The 17,605-nt window shown below is 42.0% G+C and overlaps 1 protein-coding gene across 1 annotated transcript; it reads right to left on the bottom strand.

The window, feature by feature from the left end:
• On the bottom strand, positions 1,381-2,378 carry LOC8056811. Its single transcript, XM_002452137.2, has one exon. The coding sequence runs from the start codon at positions 2,272-2,274 to the stop codon at positions 1,654-1,656; it is 621 nt and encodes a 206-aa protein (XP_002452182.1). The 5' UTR covers positions 2,275-2,378; the 3' UTR covers positions 1,381-1,653.

The following is a 17,605-nucleotide window of genomic DNA, read 5'->3' as shown; positions in this document are numbered from 1 at the left end:
CTCTAAGCCTAAGCAAAACTCTCAACCTCACGAGCGAGAGCCTAAACCCCAAAGGCATGGCCTCACAACTAGCCATCTCCTATTTATATAGGCACCTGGGTATTTCTCAAGTTGGCCTTGCATGAAGTACTTGAGCCAAATATCCCGAGGGGTAAAGCCATCCAAGTTTTTCTTTTTTGATCCAACAGCGCCTTCTTGACATTCATTCGCCTCAACGCAAGTTTCAAAGTGCCACCACATCTCTGTCGATTTGCCACTCACCGGTTTTGAGGCCTAAACCAAGTCATACATGCCATTGATGGTTTTGACACCCAAACCAAAAACCATCTACATCTAGTTTTGAGGACTAAAGCAATAAACTTTCATGCACACCTCGCTAGACGTGACTAACCTATGTGGACGCATGTTTGGCCTCCATGTCCTCGCACTGGTGGTCCACTAAGTGTTCATGATGCCTCGCCTTGACTTGGTCCAACCCCATAACTATTGTAAGGGCACTCACAATGCAGACTTTATCATAGAGTCTAAAGTTATTTATTACCTCGAACAATGTGGACTTGGAGTCTAAATAAGACTTGGAGTCTTATTTTTTCTACCTCTTTCTTCAATAAATATGCTGCCACATCAGCAAAATACCATAAATAATATGTAATTAAGTGTCTTGGACTCTGTGATAGAGTCTTGCATTGTGAGTGCCCTAACATCGCCTCATCACCCATGTACACTTGCTATTCATGTGCCCAACACGGGACTAGTGCCCAATGTGAGTCGCACTGGCACACAGCTCATTCTCCAGCTTTTGGTCCCTCAGTCCAGACTGGCTCTCGCCTGTCCTTTACCATTCCCTGTTCATTGCATATGAATTCCTTGCTTAACCTTTTTCATTAACATCGACCATTTTGATGCACCTAGCACCTGCACATTCACAAGCCCAACAACATGCATGTTGCATGACACACTCAACACAACACAATATGACACCTTCGAGTAGCCCTTAGCACATAATCAAGTATTGGGCAAACTTGAATTAATGGCCAAACTTGAGATGTTTTGACTAAGAAAGTTGGAATATGTTATAATTTGAGACATGGGAATATATTTTAGAAAATAGTGAGTAGCTTGTTTGTAGCATTTTAAATGAGTAGTACTAATTTTTTATTGCACCAGGAATATATACACGGTCTAAGTCTTTTTGGGAGTGTCTAGTTATCTGTCTATAGATTTTATATGGTTAAATCAGTCACATTATTTTATAAATTCAACCTAGTAGATAGTTATAGCACAAATCCTAAAGCACAATCAAACCTATAGAAATCTGATAGATTTAGTACCAAAAAAATCTGTCAATAGATAAATAGCAAAAGTCTTTTTATTATTCTCGAAGGTGTCATATATTTTTTTATATATGTTCATATAGACCAACATATAAAAGTACGTGCGCACCAATACATTACACCCGGTTGGTACTCAATTACGACACATATATATGGAACACATACGTCGTTGTGTCACACTCACTCTCCGTACATCAAAATGCACAGATCATCACACAACCGCATCCTCGAGAAGTGAAGGCTCCTCCAAACCACATCACAACGATCTCGCCAGATCAAGATCACTCTATACGCGCGGCTACGTACGCCACAAATATAATCATGGCGAGTAATGAAAAACCGCGGCAAAGTTCTGCGCCCTGAGCTGCTCGTAGAACATGTTGATGAACTCCTCCGCCCTGTCGTCCACGTCAAGAAGCTCACCGCACTGCAGCCAACCACCGTCCTCGGCTGCTCGTAGTACCTGATCATCATCTTCTTCTTCCTCGTCCTGATCCGTCTCCAGCTGATCCTCCTCTTCCACAGCCTCTGTCGTCTCTGATGCCGTCGTCGTCTCGTCGCCGCCGGGTGAACCGAACGGATGAGCTCGGAACGAGCCGAAGCAGGAAGACACAGCCCCGGCCGCTGCGGCCGCGGCGCCACTGCCTTTCAGCCGTGACCGGAGCAGCAGCCTCTTCGCCGCGAGGAACGCGGGGCTGGGGCTGTCGGCGCACGAGAACTCGTGCTCCGTCAGCGCGCGAGGCCGCCACGGGTGGTGGCGGTGGCTCTTGCTGCGCTCGCCGCCATGGCGGTGGACGAGCGCGAGCGTTCTCCGCGCCACCTTGTGCATGAGCCGGCGCCGCTTCATGAAGAGGTACTTGATGTAGTCGCCGGCCAGGGCGAGGAGGTAGCGCAGCCGCCTGCTCGCTGAGGAGCCGGAATGCCGGCGCGGATTCTCCATGCGCGGCCGGCCTAGCTTCTTGTGAGACACATGCAAAGGTGCTGTGTGACTGCGGCTAGGGTTTTACGCGAGCCTACTACATGTGATGCTGTGTGATAACTTGAGGAATCTATGTCCTGAGGCTGTACTTGGTCAAGCCGATGTGCTTTTATAGGTAAGCTGCGGTGGTAGCATAGCAGCCACAAATATAGGCAGAGAGTATTGAGATGAAAGTCATAGGTGACACAAGGGAGAGTTGCATGATTTCGGGGCAAGAAAACGTTTTGGTGAATCAGAGAAGCAAGCTGTGGGAGCTAGCTGGCCGGCCGCAAGCTAGCTATGGTGTGTGCAACTTGCTTCTTCGTGATGGTGCATGACACGCGCCCTCACATTGGCCTACATCATGCATCCAGTTCGTTCCATCTCAAATTATACTGAAATTGGAACTAGCTAGATCAAGACTTTTGTGTGGTGCAAATGCTGAAAACGTCGTCTCTCTATAGCTAATAGCATAATATTCCGACTACGCTTAACTATATACTACTACTACGTCAAATAAAAAATAAGTGACATATTTTGGATCAATGATACAAGTTTCACTATTACTTTCAAATTATTATATATTCATAAATAAAACAAAAAAGTATGAATTACCTTTTTCACAAATACAGTCACATTATAGTCAAAGTAATTTAAATTGCTACAAAAGATGGAATAGTGTGACTGTAGTTAACAACAAGTGCCACATAAATCAAATAAGTCGAAGAGTCATTTTCTTTAAAGCCTTGTTAAGTTTACCCAAAAAACTAAAAAATTTTCAAGATTCTCCGTCACATCGAATCTTGTGGCATATGCATGGAGCGTTAAATATACACGAAAATAAAAACTAATTGCTCAGTTTGCCTGTAAATTGCGAGATGAATTTTTTTAGCCTAGTTAGTCCATGATTGTATCATAATTACCAAATAAAAACAAAAGTGCTACAGTACCCAAACCCAAAAAATTTGAGAACTAAACAAGGCCTAAATATTTGACTTAGTATTACTAAGTAGTATATGATTGAAATAGATACAGTACTCATATAACAAAAAGAAGGATAATTGAAATGAGACAAATAATTCAATTAGAGGACTGGAGTAATGGTTTTGTGCTCTCCGGGAAGGTAAATAAATTAAAACAGGGAAACTAATAAAAACCAAGGGTCGACGCAACACGGTTGATTTCCTTTCAAGAGAAATATCGAAAAACTAAACTAGCTGATCTTGGCCATCACGATTACGAGTATGTACCACAGCATCAATTTTCATGACCACGCAAAGCACACACTTGTCAGTGTAGTATGTGCGTGCATGCTTGGCAAAAAGAATATAATTGATCTAGACATTCTAGATGGCCTACAGCTAGAGCTAGAGCTAAGCTAGCAAGAGCCAGGCAGGGCCCATTTTGCATGACCTCGTAGTAGTTACTTGAGGAGAAGAAGCTGGAGAACGGCCCGAAGACCGGGGGCCTACGAATCGCGTCGCGCTTACCACGGCAGCTGTTCGGCTGTTCCTCGCGGACCGGCGCTAAGCACGCAATCACGGCGGCAGCTAGCTTTAACCTGATCGATCGCCTCGATCGCTTTAGTTTACCCTTGCTTCATTTCACCGCAACCCAACAAAAAAGCTACTTTGCTCAAAAAAAAAAAACTACTCCGCGTTAATTTTTAACAGTACTAAATTAAATCACTACTGCTATTACTATTATAGCTAACCGCGTATCTGCCACTTCTAGCTAGCTCGGCCATGCTCCGGGTTCTCGATCCAACTGATCGATCCATCGGCAGCTCGCTCGATACATCATTCCAATTCACATGCATGCAGTGTGCTTGTCCAGCGGCTTTGCTGTAATAACTGTCATATACCGATAGATCTGCGCATCTTGGCAATGGTTCCAGGGTAAAAGGAAGTTGAAACAAGCTTTGCAGGTGGCTCTAGCTAGTGACGTGTTGTCTGCGATCTGCAAGCTAAGAGCATGTGCAAAATGCACCTTGGCCATCGTAGAGCATGTCCGAGAGTCTTTCTTTAAACTCCACTCTTTAAACTCTTATTTGAAAATAAAAATTGACTTCTATATCTTTTCACCTGCTAACAGTTTTTCTATCTTGTGCACATTTTGTAGAGTCATCTCTTCACTCTCCTTCTTTTGGTTAGCGAGGATCTAGGAATTAATAGATGATGGTCAGATTGCAGGCGGGGCAAGTTGTTAACGTAACCCGCCCACCCGCCCCGCAAAAATTCCCTTCGTGGCTATTGTGGACTAATTGCAATTTTTTTGTGGTCTAATGTGTTTGAAATCACCAAGCCCGTTGGGCAAGAGATAAAGCCCGCAAGAACCCGCAACTGACCACGATATTGTTGAGAGCGTGGCCTAGAGGTGCGGGCGGAGGGCGACGGTGCCAGAGGCTGACTGCTTGGCAACACGAAGCGGAGCATGGCCTCCGCGCCGCCCTGGCGTCCCGGCTCGTGCGCGGCGACATGACGCGGGGAGAAGAGGTGCGTGGACGCAACGCGACAGAGGCGGCGCCAGTACTCGCCTCGTTGGGTGCAAACCTGATTTGGACGTTGCTCACCAAGGTCGCGCCCAGCTACGTCTTCGTTGCCAGCGAGCAGGACTCGTCCTACATGACCGGACAGTTCCTCCACGTCAACAGAGGCATCATTGATCATCAATGGACAGAGAGAAGCTAGCTAGACGATGACCTTGAGGATCGCCGACAGCGCAGCGGTACGAGGTGTCGCCATGGGATGCGAGTCCTTTAGAGTGTGCACCGTCGTGTCCAAGTCGAAGAGAATGCAGCGGAGCGAACAAGCTTCATACGCACGTATGCGGGCTTTTACGGGTTTTATGATCAAGGCTGCCAAGTCCACAAAGTATATGACAACAATGAATGTGGGCTAGTGACCAGACGCAAACCCGCTTAATCAGTTTGGCGGCGAGCTTTGTGGGTTGGCGGCTGTCCACAACCCGCCCCGCTTGCAAGCCGAGAAGATGGTAAATTAATTTAGAGATCTAACTAAACAAGCTATTAAAGGACCTTTTTTATCAAAATCTCAATTCCTATTAATAGGAAAGGATACAAAAAGTCTCTTGGACTTGCTATTAATTCATTGTTTAGTCAAAGTACTACATCCAAATTTACTAGACATTAGATCTTCGCGGGCTTATGCCGAAACATTCCAACACACAGTTGGGGTATGTTTGGTTGCAAAATAGAGCCTGCATCATAATCCAGAGGGGAGATTGCAAGTTGAATGAAACCGCATTTCAGAGAGAGAAGGTGTTTTACCAGCATGAGTGAATGCGACTTGTATGACTTGTGAGACTGTCACGTGGACCCGGCACCCATCCCTACATCCACTGGGGCTGGCTAGCTAGTGAAGCAATTTGGGCTACTCCCGAGAGCTAGGATCCCAACATATATTGCATGAGTAGAGGAGGGTTGTAAAACTGAAAACAGGGATTCAAACAAACTTCTCTTAGAGCATATATGGCTAAGCACATGCAGGGATGGTGGGAATTAGGTAACCAAACACACCCTTAAGATTTGGCGTAGGCAGTACAGATAGGTCTCTAAACTTCTAGGTTCACAGACCAAACCCTCCAGGTTGATCTGGATTAAATCTAGATATACTATCAACACGTATTGCATAGTCTAGGCGTGTTTAATTTGTTTTGGAATAGTGAGGATGGGAAGGGAGGGAAATCTTACCTGTCAGTGTGGGTACCCACGGGTTCATACCCATGGGCACGGGATGAAAACTTGCTTGTGGGTATATGAGGTCCAGGTACCCACAAAGATACGGGTAGGGTGTAGATATCAAATTTTACCAACGGATGCTCGAGGGTGACAAGAGTCAAATATAAGGGTATGTTTAGTGATGGTAATAATATACAATATTCTATTAACATATATCGAATCAGAATATAATTTCGATAGATGTATTATCATAACTTTATCTATGTGCGAGGATCTATAAAAAATCCTTAGCTCTAATACTTATTTAAAGGCGGCAAATAGTTAGTTGTTTACATGTGAACAATTGATCTGTTCATTGATGATTATGGTTGGAGATCTTTCTTAATTTTCCACATGACTCTTAAGAGATTACATTTATAATCTGGTTGAGGATTATAGGATTACATTTATTAAGACTAAATTAGACAACAAACTACTTAAGAGATTTTAGTTCACGTATTGATTAGTTAGACTATTTGCTAATCTAGGTAACTAACTTGCGGATAACAGTTCAGAACAAATAAACAAAAACAGATAAACGATAGAAGAAAAGAGAAGACACAAAAAAATCTGAATAAAAAATATGTAAATGGAGAAAGGTAGTAAGGAAGCGGTTTTATTTTCGCAGAGAAAAAATGAAACCAGTGAATGGCTAAAAACTAAATTAATATTAGATATAGCAATCGTGTTCGTGCATTGCAACGAAACGTATAGAAATCAAATCTGTATCATCGCTAGACCTAGATATAATAAGTTGTTTTAAGTTATATGAATACGCATCATGAATCCAAGACAAGTATATATGAAATACGAAGGGTGGAACCGAAATCCCAGCGTATGAGAGGGACTCTGCTTTTAATATAAATCCTGTGCAGTTAACTCAGCAGTTATTGACAAGTTATTCCACGAACTAGAAAGAACAAGAAAGCATGTCATCTAACTTACATAACAAGGATACAAGTTCAAACATGAAATCATACTTCAGTCATAAGTAAAACAGAGCAATTCCGCGAGTAGAGCAAGAACTGCCTACTTCAACACAGTTACATGACCATCCGTATATGCATATTGGACATGGCGACGGCTGGTTGGGTGGAGGCTGGCTAGGACTCTGCGTTCCTCATCACGTTCACGTTTATTCATACTACTTGGATTAGGCAATTTCCACCTGCCATTCAAAATTTCCCCACAATGAAAATTGATGAGAAATTTATAAAGACAGTAATGAGATGTATCAGCATACCGGTTTTGTATGTAGTCACTGTCTTCACAAATGTGGCGCACCTCACCATGCATTGACCGATACTTAGTTCTGTCAATCAAACAAAAGCTAAGATATATAAAGACAATTATGGTGACTGAATCTCCTTTAACCAGATAATCGAAATGTTCATACAATTACAGTCTAGTGCTAAACAAAACCAAATACTAACACCAACATGAAATTTAAATACCAAAAAAGAAATCTAATATACATACTGCTTTGTCTTGAAATATTGCAGGATTCCACACAGATCATCGAAATAGAGGAATGGGGTCCCCATTTTCTTGTCATAGTAGTTCATACCAAGAAACTTCCCGTTGATATCAACAAGGGGACCACCAATCCCAATCTAACAAGACATGGAGATCATCAGCTTTGCAAACAAGGCTAAGGTACTCATTCATGCAACATGTAAGTGGGCAGAAAGAAAATCAACAAAAAGTACCTTACTGATCTTACAAGTAGAGTAACAAAGAAGGTCGCAATCAAAAGGGCCTGACCAGCAGGTTCGTGCCCCTCTTGTAGCCATTAATTCACCTGATTCAAAAGAACGGCCCACAGCTACTACCTCCGAAGAATAATTTCTTAAACATTCTTCAAGATTCACATGACGTACATAACGGCAGTTCTTGACACCAACTAGAGCAACGTTGTACTGTAAACTAAAATGTTTCAATGTCCCCACTTTACTTTGATTGTTTGGAAGCAACACCTTAATCTGCAAATGATACAATGATACTTAAGCAGTATCCTGGACAAACAAGTATCACAGTGTAACTAGAAGCACCAACCTCCAGGCCCTCGACAATCTTATGTGAACCATCAGGTTCCCTAACCAAGGTTGCTGAAGTCAGAATAGTCTGACATTCATCATCAAAGTTAATGAAAAATCCTGTGCATGAAAAAAACTTTGTTCCTCCTGGATACAGTAATTTTGATTATTAACTACTGATGGTCATAATATAAATAGGAATACGAGTTTGGACACTACTATAAACTCACCATTGAACGAAGCAAGTGCAACAACATTTTTTGATAAGAAAGCAGAAAAACTTCTATCGAATTCACCCCAGACACCATCAGGATATAAATCACCAAAAGGATCATGATGAGCATTAAGCAAAGCAATGCGACCTGGTAAAAGAGACAACAACATAATAATTGTCAGTTGTACAGCAGATCTGTGAAAAGGCTCAATTGCCAGATAACTCACTAAGTGTGCAAGCATTGACTCACGATTGATCGCAACGCTTGATGTACTGGGAACATCCTCATATGCTGAAGAAAGAAGGCTGATTAACAGACATGCTAATTCTAAATACAGTAATGTAGCAATCACATAAGTTTCTGCAACTGGACATATTGTAGTATGTAAGATTAGAAATATATGACATATTGTGCAACCACTCTATATGTCATATTAGAAGTGACTAGGCTTCAATATACCCATGAACATCTCTATGTTTTAAGGAGCAGCTGATGTTCATGGTGTGCAGATCTTTTCTGGACCAATCTATAGACATATGCTGCAGCATTTTATTCTACCAAACAATTGCATGTGTATATGTAGGAATGGTTGATGATACGACTTTATATGTATATATCAATGTTTTCAAGACGGCTGGTCGTGTCTGGACACTGGGGGACCGTCCAGGTCGTCCAGGACGATTAGTCGTCGTCCAGGACGATTAATCGATCCTGGACGAGTCCCCTGGACGTCCTGGTCGTCCCCTACACATATGGGGACTGATATATACCACATATATTATGTAGCTATATACAATACACATTATACCAAATATATATACATGTTCTAGGCTCTAGAGTCTAGATAGGTCAGCTGGCCACTTACCTGGCTGCTGCAGAGCCCTTTCTTGTTTTGCTGGCTGCTGCTGCCAAACTGAAATTATAGAAAAATAAAGCTGCAGAGCCCTTTCCTCCCTTGCACAGCTGCACGCTTGCAGCAGCAGCTGCAAGGAAGAGAGGGAGGGCAGCTGGAAGGGAGGAAGGGAGGGAGGAGAAGCTGGGAGATGGATGGGAGGAGAGGAGAGGAGGAGGAGCAGCTGGGAGACAGAAGGAAGGAGAGGAGAGGAGAGGAGAGGAGGGCAGCAATGGAGGTGGCTGCTGGTGCTGGACGGGAGGAGAGGAGAGGAATGAATGTGTTATGCTGAAATGAGTGAGGGGTAGACAACATAAATCCTAATGGGCTTTGGCCAAAATATAAGGCAGCTAGCTAGGCCCAAACTCTGAGATGCAGCCCATCTACTGACTGGACCATCTCCTGACTGGACGCCAGACAACCTGGACGGACGATTAATCGCGATTGGACGACGACTAATCAGACGACCAGTTTCCTGGTCGTTCTGGCCAAGTCGGAGGCCCTGGTCGAGTACCTCCAACCGTCCAGGACGATTAGTCGCGATTAATCGGACGTCTTGAAAACACTGGTATATATATAAAAAAAATTTACATCATAGTACTTCTGGATGAATCTATAGAAGTATGCTGTGGTATATACTTAATTGAAATAATACAAACATTGCAACGCACATGCGCAATGCAGGTATAAATGTTATGCTCAATTTGAACCACTAGAGGACCTTACAAATAGAGATTTTGTACTCACCTTGAGGACGGGAGTAGGGTTTCACACCTTTAGTTCTTCCTTCATACCTGTATACAAGAACATCAATGAGTGCCAACCCAAAGGTATGAAATATGCATGGTAGCCTGAACATAAAAATTCCAAAAAAAACAAAGCTGACCTCCATAGTCAAGATCACCATATCCCAACTAATAATGTGCATATTTCAGTCTCAACAAAAATTCTACGGTTTTAAGTTAGACAAACATATATGGCTACTACACAGCAGAGTAAATGTGACACATGCCACTAGGACCAGCTGGTCCTGTTTGGTCTTTTAGTAGAGATACCGAAGCATCAGGTTGTTATTAGGTGTAAACATTAAAAGCTGCAACTAGAAACATAGAAAAGCAAATTGCAAATATATTGGCACACCTGAAAGTGACAACCCTTCACCTTTTCAGCAATAAACACTCACCTTGGAGGGGGTTTTAAGAATTCTACTCCTTGGAAAGATAATGGATCTTTCCATATCCAAAACAAGGTTCATGCCAACAAAGTTCCCATCAAAATCAAAAGACGGACCCCCCTGCCAACCCTAGAACAAAAATAAAGCAGCGGGAAACAAGGGTTACACTGAAACAAAATTTATAAGGAATATGTTTACTTTCACAATTGACATTCTCATAGAAATCTCAAATGCTACTGTTTAACAATAATTTGATAATACTTAGAATGTAATTTGAAGCAATGTTTTAAAGTCGTCCGATTAATCATCCTGGTCGGTCCCAGGTGACTGATCAGAGTACTGTCGACCTGTACAAGTCGTCCAGGTCGACCGACCTGAAAACACTGATTTGAAGTATGTTCCATTGCAGATCTAGCCATACAAAATCCATTCAGCTTAACTATAATAAAGTTTAAAAGGTATTTTAGAGGTCAAACTTTTTGCAGTACAGTCAACAGTGACGAATAAAGGTAAAAAAGGGAATACAATGGAATTTTTTAAATGATTAAAACACTCATAATAATGCAAGTGTACCTCAGAAGCTTTACAAGTAGAGAACATCATAAGACAACCACCAGCTTCACCATTGCCAAATTTGCCAAATCCATCTGAACATCTAAGTTCACCACTTGTGGCCATTAGTTTCCCAGATATGTCTCGGGACACTACTACTACCTTAGTCTCCGGCATCAAATCAATATAACTGAGAGGTACGCAATGAACATCAAGGGTGGTCATAGCTTTGACAAAAGCAATTCCATTAGCCAAATCATATTCTTCCAGAACCCCCTTAACAACTTCTCCTTCATAGTGCACTTCAATCTATAATTATAAAGCAAGAAAACAGTATAGAATAGTTACATTTATTTTGAGTAAACAAGGAAAAAGATACTAAATCGTCCTTATCAACACCAACCTTAATGTTGCCACGAGCTTTTTCTAAAGCTCTAACCAAACTTGCTGCAGTAACAATCCTTGTGCCGTTCCCCTGGCATGCTATCGCTACGCCAGAGGATGCAAATAGCACTTTGTGTCCTACACAAGATCATAATTTATATCATTCACATCTAGCAATGTTCAATTATCTGAAAACTAAGGGTAAAGCAGTGTAATCACCATCAGACACAGCAAGTGCAACAACACTTTTAGACAAATACGTTGCAACTGCTTCACCCAACTCACTCCAGATACCTTGATTGTCCCAGCGTAATTCATCTAGTTACATGATACAGGATATCTGTGAGTGCTGTAACGGTCATAGAAAATACATGCAGGGGAAAAAAAGGAAGAACAAACAGACCTGAAATCAATGACTCAGTTGTCCCACCTTCTCCACTGCAAGTTCTTCTATTTTCATTTGAGGATTTCGTGGGATCAGCAGCAGCTCTCTTACTTGCTACCATCTTTCAAATTGAATTGAAGCAGAATTAAAGAAAGTGAAATGTGAGTCACAACCAGTAAAGTTTGAAAAGATTTACTCCGATCAATCAACAATCTAGAAAAAAGAAATGTTCACCACAAACACATCTTGCACCAACATGAAATAAAATTTTTAGTTATACAAATCACAGCTCCTTTGCGGCCAAAATCGCAAACAAATCAATAACAAAATCTCACAAATACAAAAGAGCTTGTATCAGGATGAGAAGGTAGATGCAAAAAAAAAAAAGCAAGATACGCCTCTTCTGTTCACTAGCAGGATGAGAAAAAGGAGATGCAACATGGCAATAGCCATCTTTCCTGCAGATTGAGGTACCAGGCAGCGACTTACGATGTCTGGCCGAGGGGCTCCGGGATGCTGCATGAAAGGGAGGGAGCAGGAGCTTGGCGCGCTGACCGGCGAGGATAAGCGGCAGCGCGCGCGGCGGCGTGAATCGCGCCCAGGCCGCGGGCGTGGTCTGCGCCTAGGACTCTGGCGGCTGCGGGAGTGGCTGCGGCCTGGGGATCGAACAACTGAAAGATTAGGGTTACAAGTTTCTATAACGAAGCTTCGCGGGCCAACGCTCGTCCCCTCCCGCCTCCTCTGCCGCCTCCACCCCTGCTGGGCTGCTGGGCCGCTCTCCGCTCCACAGAGCAGGAATCACGGTCGACAGTGAGCTGGTGCGGCGCACTGGTACGACGGCGAGTTGGCCTGGCGAGGCGAGAATCTGGCAGCCCCGGCCCGTGGGCGTGGCTGGCCGCGCGTCGCCGGCGCAAGCCACCGCCTCGCCCTGACACCCTGACATGTGCAACCTTGGGCAGCAGCAGCTGCGGCCTGCAGGATTCCATGTGTACCTCCCCTCGTCCTCAACACCAGGCCCTCCACACAGCACCAGGCAGCAGCCACGAGCGCCCAACCGCGCGCGTGTATGAAGTGTTCGACGGAATGCCTCAACAGCTTGAGCACAGTTCAGACCCGGACGAGGAACTGCTGTGGTAGTGGTATAGTCTGCTACTTCAACCTCCTGCAGCAAGCTGCCTGAGCAGTCAGCAAGGAGCCAAGAACACGTTCATACTAAGAAGGTAAATGTTTTCCACCTTCGCATTTGGAACTATGGAGATGTGTCATGAGGTCATGATAGAATATTGGAGGGAAGATTTATTTACTAAAACACAGCAATCAAATATTACCAAGTATATATATATATTTAATCTTCTTCTTAATGAAAAGGGAAACCACCATAGACCATAGTTGTCTGGGTTAAGTAGAATATAAAACTAACTCAAGCCTGCAACTGCCACCTCCTGCTTCCTGTGATCTTACTCCTGCAATTCTTGAAGTTAAGGGTAAAAATTATGTTCCTGTCTTATACTTCTGAGGATCATACAACACGCTATATATCCATTACTGAGAATCTTACTATTCCCTTTCCTTTGTGTGCTATAGCCAGAATGTTCCTAGCCCTTCCGCTTCTAACATTTGATTAGCAAATGCAAATAGGATTAGGAAGCAAGATGAGATGTGCTAGCTAATTTTCACTCGTCGTACAAGTACACTTTCTTCTTGCTGAATTTATCTTGTTCTTTAGCAGGCTAGAAATTGTACAGTCAAATTGTTTTCATATTACAAATTCAAAGAGCTGTACAAGTACAGAGAATCAATTTGTTTTCATGTACTATTAAATGAACTAATAGTTTGTTGCATTTTTACATGCTTACGTCTCCGATTACTATATTTCATCCTGCAAAAAACGCCGACACTTGTACATGTTGATTAGTTATATGTTTGTTTAGCTTACGGCCGGGTCATGACAGATTTTTTTAGTCTAAATTAGTTCCATATCTCTTTAGGTGCGAGCTACTATCGAAGTTGAGACACCAGATACCATTCACTTCACCTCTCCTGGACGACCTACAAGATAAGATAGAAATATACATATCCATGCTTTTTTTTCCTGCTATTGTAATCAATACTGTATAGCTCCAAGGATGTTAGAATCAAAGCTACCAAATACCTGTTGTTATAGCTATGTATGCATACCTATTTGGTAAACTTACAATGGTTACAATTTATATAATAACTATAAACTTTAATTGAGCTGACATTTGGGAATATGCAATGATGATTACCATCCATCTGTCTATTTTTTTTGAACTAACGTATATGTGAATATGCAATGATGATCATTACTCTTTTATGTTCTTTCTATTGTACTTTTTTTTGAATTGAGGCATTTGGGACATGCAATGATCAGAATCATTAGATGTATATGGTCTTTTCTAATCTTAATGAACTGAGACCATTTGGCATATGCAACAATAACCATTGCAATCTCGTTATTACTTTTATATGTAAGTTTCATTTTAAATAGCTATTAGTTACATTGGATATTAACAACATTACTATGGTTAACATTGTAAACAACATACTCATAGACATGTTCATTCAATTTCTTTTTTTTTGGTAGCTATTTCAGCTCAGAATTATGAACTGCTGCTGCCTCGATTCAGTTTGAAGGAAGGAGTGAAGTGCTTGTTCTGAAATACACATGATACTTACCATCAGCTAGGTGAAAATCGAAATGTTCTTTGATTTTGATGCTACTTCATTAGGGTAGCTTCACAAAATTCATCTCTCATAGTGACCTGTGTTCCGAAATAGAAAATATCAATTCAGACTGTGCCATGACCTTAGCAGATCACTTATTATTGATTATCAATTCCAATTCAATATATGTAATCTAAAAAGGAACAAAACCATATGAATACGTACATTCTAAGTGCATTCTAAGTGCAAGCGCTAATATATTTATTAAAAGTTCTTTGGTAAACATCAAGCAAGAATTATTGATCTCTTTGCAGCACAATTGGCACTCCACCCTTTCAGTCGCCATTTACCTCCTGAATGGCCATCTATCAACCGGAAATAGGACCACCACAAATAATTTGTATTTTCCACCATGATACATCCACCACCATGACTACTCGTAGGTTTTCCACGACGATACATCCACCGCCATTACTACTTGTAGGTTCTCAACTGAAACATCCATATTTGGCGCTGCAACGCCGCGCCCATGGGTTTCTAGTGGATCTGATTCCAGTCCCGCCGGCCTCGACGAGTATTGATTTCCTACCAATTATTAAATCCTTTCGCAGTAAATTGAGCCTAACAGCAACTTTAAGAGCTTGGCTAAAATTAATAGCTAAATTCTATTGTTTAGTCATTCTATAAAATAAAAAACTACTTAAAAAAGAAAAAGTTCATAACAATCTTGCTATTTTTCAAAATCAGATAGCTAATGTCAGTGGTTGGCTATATATGGCCACCGAAAATCAAGGGATAGCCAACTTTCTATTTTATTACAAAATCTGTTGGAGCCTATTTTTTGTTATACAAATTCTAAAGTAGTCTCCACAATATAAATAACCAAGTTGTTGGAGTTGTTCTGACCCAGTCTTTTAAAGCTTGTTCAGTTAGTCTTGTATCTAAGACTTGGTTTGGATAGACTTGGATCAGTGGGGATTGGGTGTGGATCCCAATCTCGTATGGAAACCAACCCACGCTAGGATTTCACCCATGTCGATGCAGAAATGCAGATTTGGCTAATGCCGCGTTGGAGACAAACCCGCCTAAGCCACGTCGATCCAAGGGAGAAAGTCACCCGAGGCCGCGACTTCGCTCCCTCCTCGCGACTCTGCCAGTGCTCCCGCAGCACGCGACTTCGCCACCGCTCACACTTGAAAAAGGTATGTTCTCTGCCTCCTCCAATCCTTGTCATACTCATCCCCTCCTCCCTCCCCTTCTACTCAGCTAGTTTCCCTTGTTAGGGATTCAATACACCACAGTGGCATGGGTTCCTACCAGTTTGGTCGGAGACGGTGGTAACTCCATGTCCCGAGGTGTGGATCTACTCCTCTCAATTCCCTTCTCCCCTCGTTTTGTTTGAACATGCTAGTATGACAACGGGATGTTTGAACTTGCTTGTACAGTGTCGTGTTCCCAGGACCTGTGCTGCTATTTCCAACAAGATCTGGATATTGCTTTCCTGATGCTATGCTCTTGCTTGTGATATCTTGCGTGTAATGTCTGTTTGTACCTGCTGCATATTGTTCCTAAGTTTTTGTTGCCTTTATGTTTTCCTTTCAGTTTCTTGTGTAGGAATAGTTGCAGCAGAATGTGTTTTTCAGTAAACTGATGGTCAAATTACTTAAGGATGGAAATAGAGGTTAGTGTATATGCATATCTCTATCACTATACTCATGTACATTGGACACATATACCAAAATGGAGCACCAACTGCAGCAATTAATTTACAAAACTAATAACAAAGTTACACAAAGATTACAATTTTTTATTAAAATATTGACTTCAATTAATATTACTCAAAAGTCAGTCTGTTGTCTTTCTTTCTGTTTCCTTTTAGGCCACATTTGTTCTCCTTTTGGGCCACATTTGTTCTCTACGTCTATTGTTTAAATGAGCTATTGTTTCTATAACACCCTAGTTTTTTAAAAGCAGGCCAGAGTCGTCATATATATATGTATCCAAAAAGTAACAGATACAATGTTATATATAGTAGAAAACATATTTATATTAACACTTACAACTATCAGAGTGCGCAAAAACAGTTGCTAAACTTCTTAGGCTTCATTCTTCTCAGGGATGGCTCCGTATGCCAAGCACTTCTGATAGGCTTCTAGAAAACTCCATGTTGACGGTCGATAACGTCAACTTTTATTGCAACTTTAGACCTGAAGGAAAACATGAAAACACACTAGTATAGAGTTTTATGTGACAATTTCCACGAGTTTTGTATATTCTGTATTTTCTAGGGTGAATTTCAGGAAAGCTGAAAAGAGGGACTCTAGTGCAAAATAAATTCGAAACTTATCCGCCATAGGAAACGTCGCGGGAAGACTCAGGAAGGATCGAGAAGGCACCCGGAGCAATGGGGGGCCTGGAGGCTGCTAGGTGGGGCCGGCCAGCCCCACCATAGCGCCGGCCGGCGCCCCCCTTAGGGTTTTGGCCCTCCTCTTCTCGAAGTTTCCTCCACAGCCTCTCCTAATACATCTTGGCCCATAAATACATGGGTAGACCCCTCTGGAGACATCCTCAATCAACCAATTCATCAAGGCCTCAAGCCATCAAGCATCAAGCGCCTTCAAGTTCATCAAGAGTCTTCTAGTTCATAGTTCTAGTTAGTTAGATTAGAAGTAGAGGAGATCTAGTTCTTCATCGAGATCTAGAGCCCCTAGCGTTGGTATGGAGCGCAAGAGTTCGGTAATAGATCTAGTTCTTACTTTATAGTATTCAATTATATATTAAGGATACTTTATTCTTAATAGATTCATATGTTCTTAATTGCAATAGTCATTGTCTACTTTGATTATATGTCTATGATAGTTGGTTTGATCTTATTGAATTCATGTAATTGCTCGTGTAGCATTTACCTAATTGATCGTTGGGTAGATGGTAGACAATATGTAGATGCGGTGTCTAGATATCTTGTTTATCTACGAGTGCACCCTGACGTGCTGGAACGTGTGGTAGACCACGTAGGTGACAGTTGCGTTGGATCGTCTGTAGTCCACCCTCCGTACGTAGGACTAGCATGGGTGCGGTCGCGAAAGAGGTGACCCTTGTGTCTTAATATTCTCATTAGTTGATGCCTCTTTACATGTAATTATGATATAGGGTTGACTTAATGATGATTTCTAGATGTAATTGCACTAATTAGAGTTATTCATTGACGTAGTTATAGAATGACCTTAGATCCAACTCCCTAGTTTATCCAT

Source organism: Sorghum bicolor, chromosome 4 (assembly GCF_000003195.3).
Source record: "Sorghum bicolor cultivar BTx623 chromosome 4, Sorghum_bicolor_NCBIv3, whole genome shotgun sequence".
NCBI lineage: Eukaryota > Viridiplantae > Streptophyta > Magnoliopsida > Poales > Poaceae > Sorghum > Sorghum bicolor.
The sequence above is the reverse complement of the archived record's forward strand: the minus strand, read 5'-3'. Positions and strand labels throughout refer to the sequence as shown.

Bases quoted from the DNA above. Each gene is read 5' to 3' on its own strand.
- LOC8056811 (XM_002452137.2), bottom strand. From the start codon at position 2,274: ATGGAGAATCCGCGCCGGCATTCCGGCTCCTCAGCGAGCAGGCGGCTG.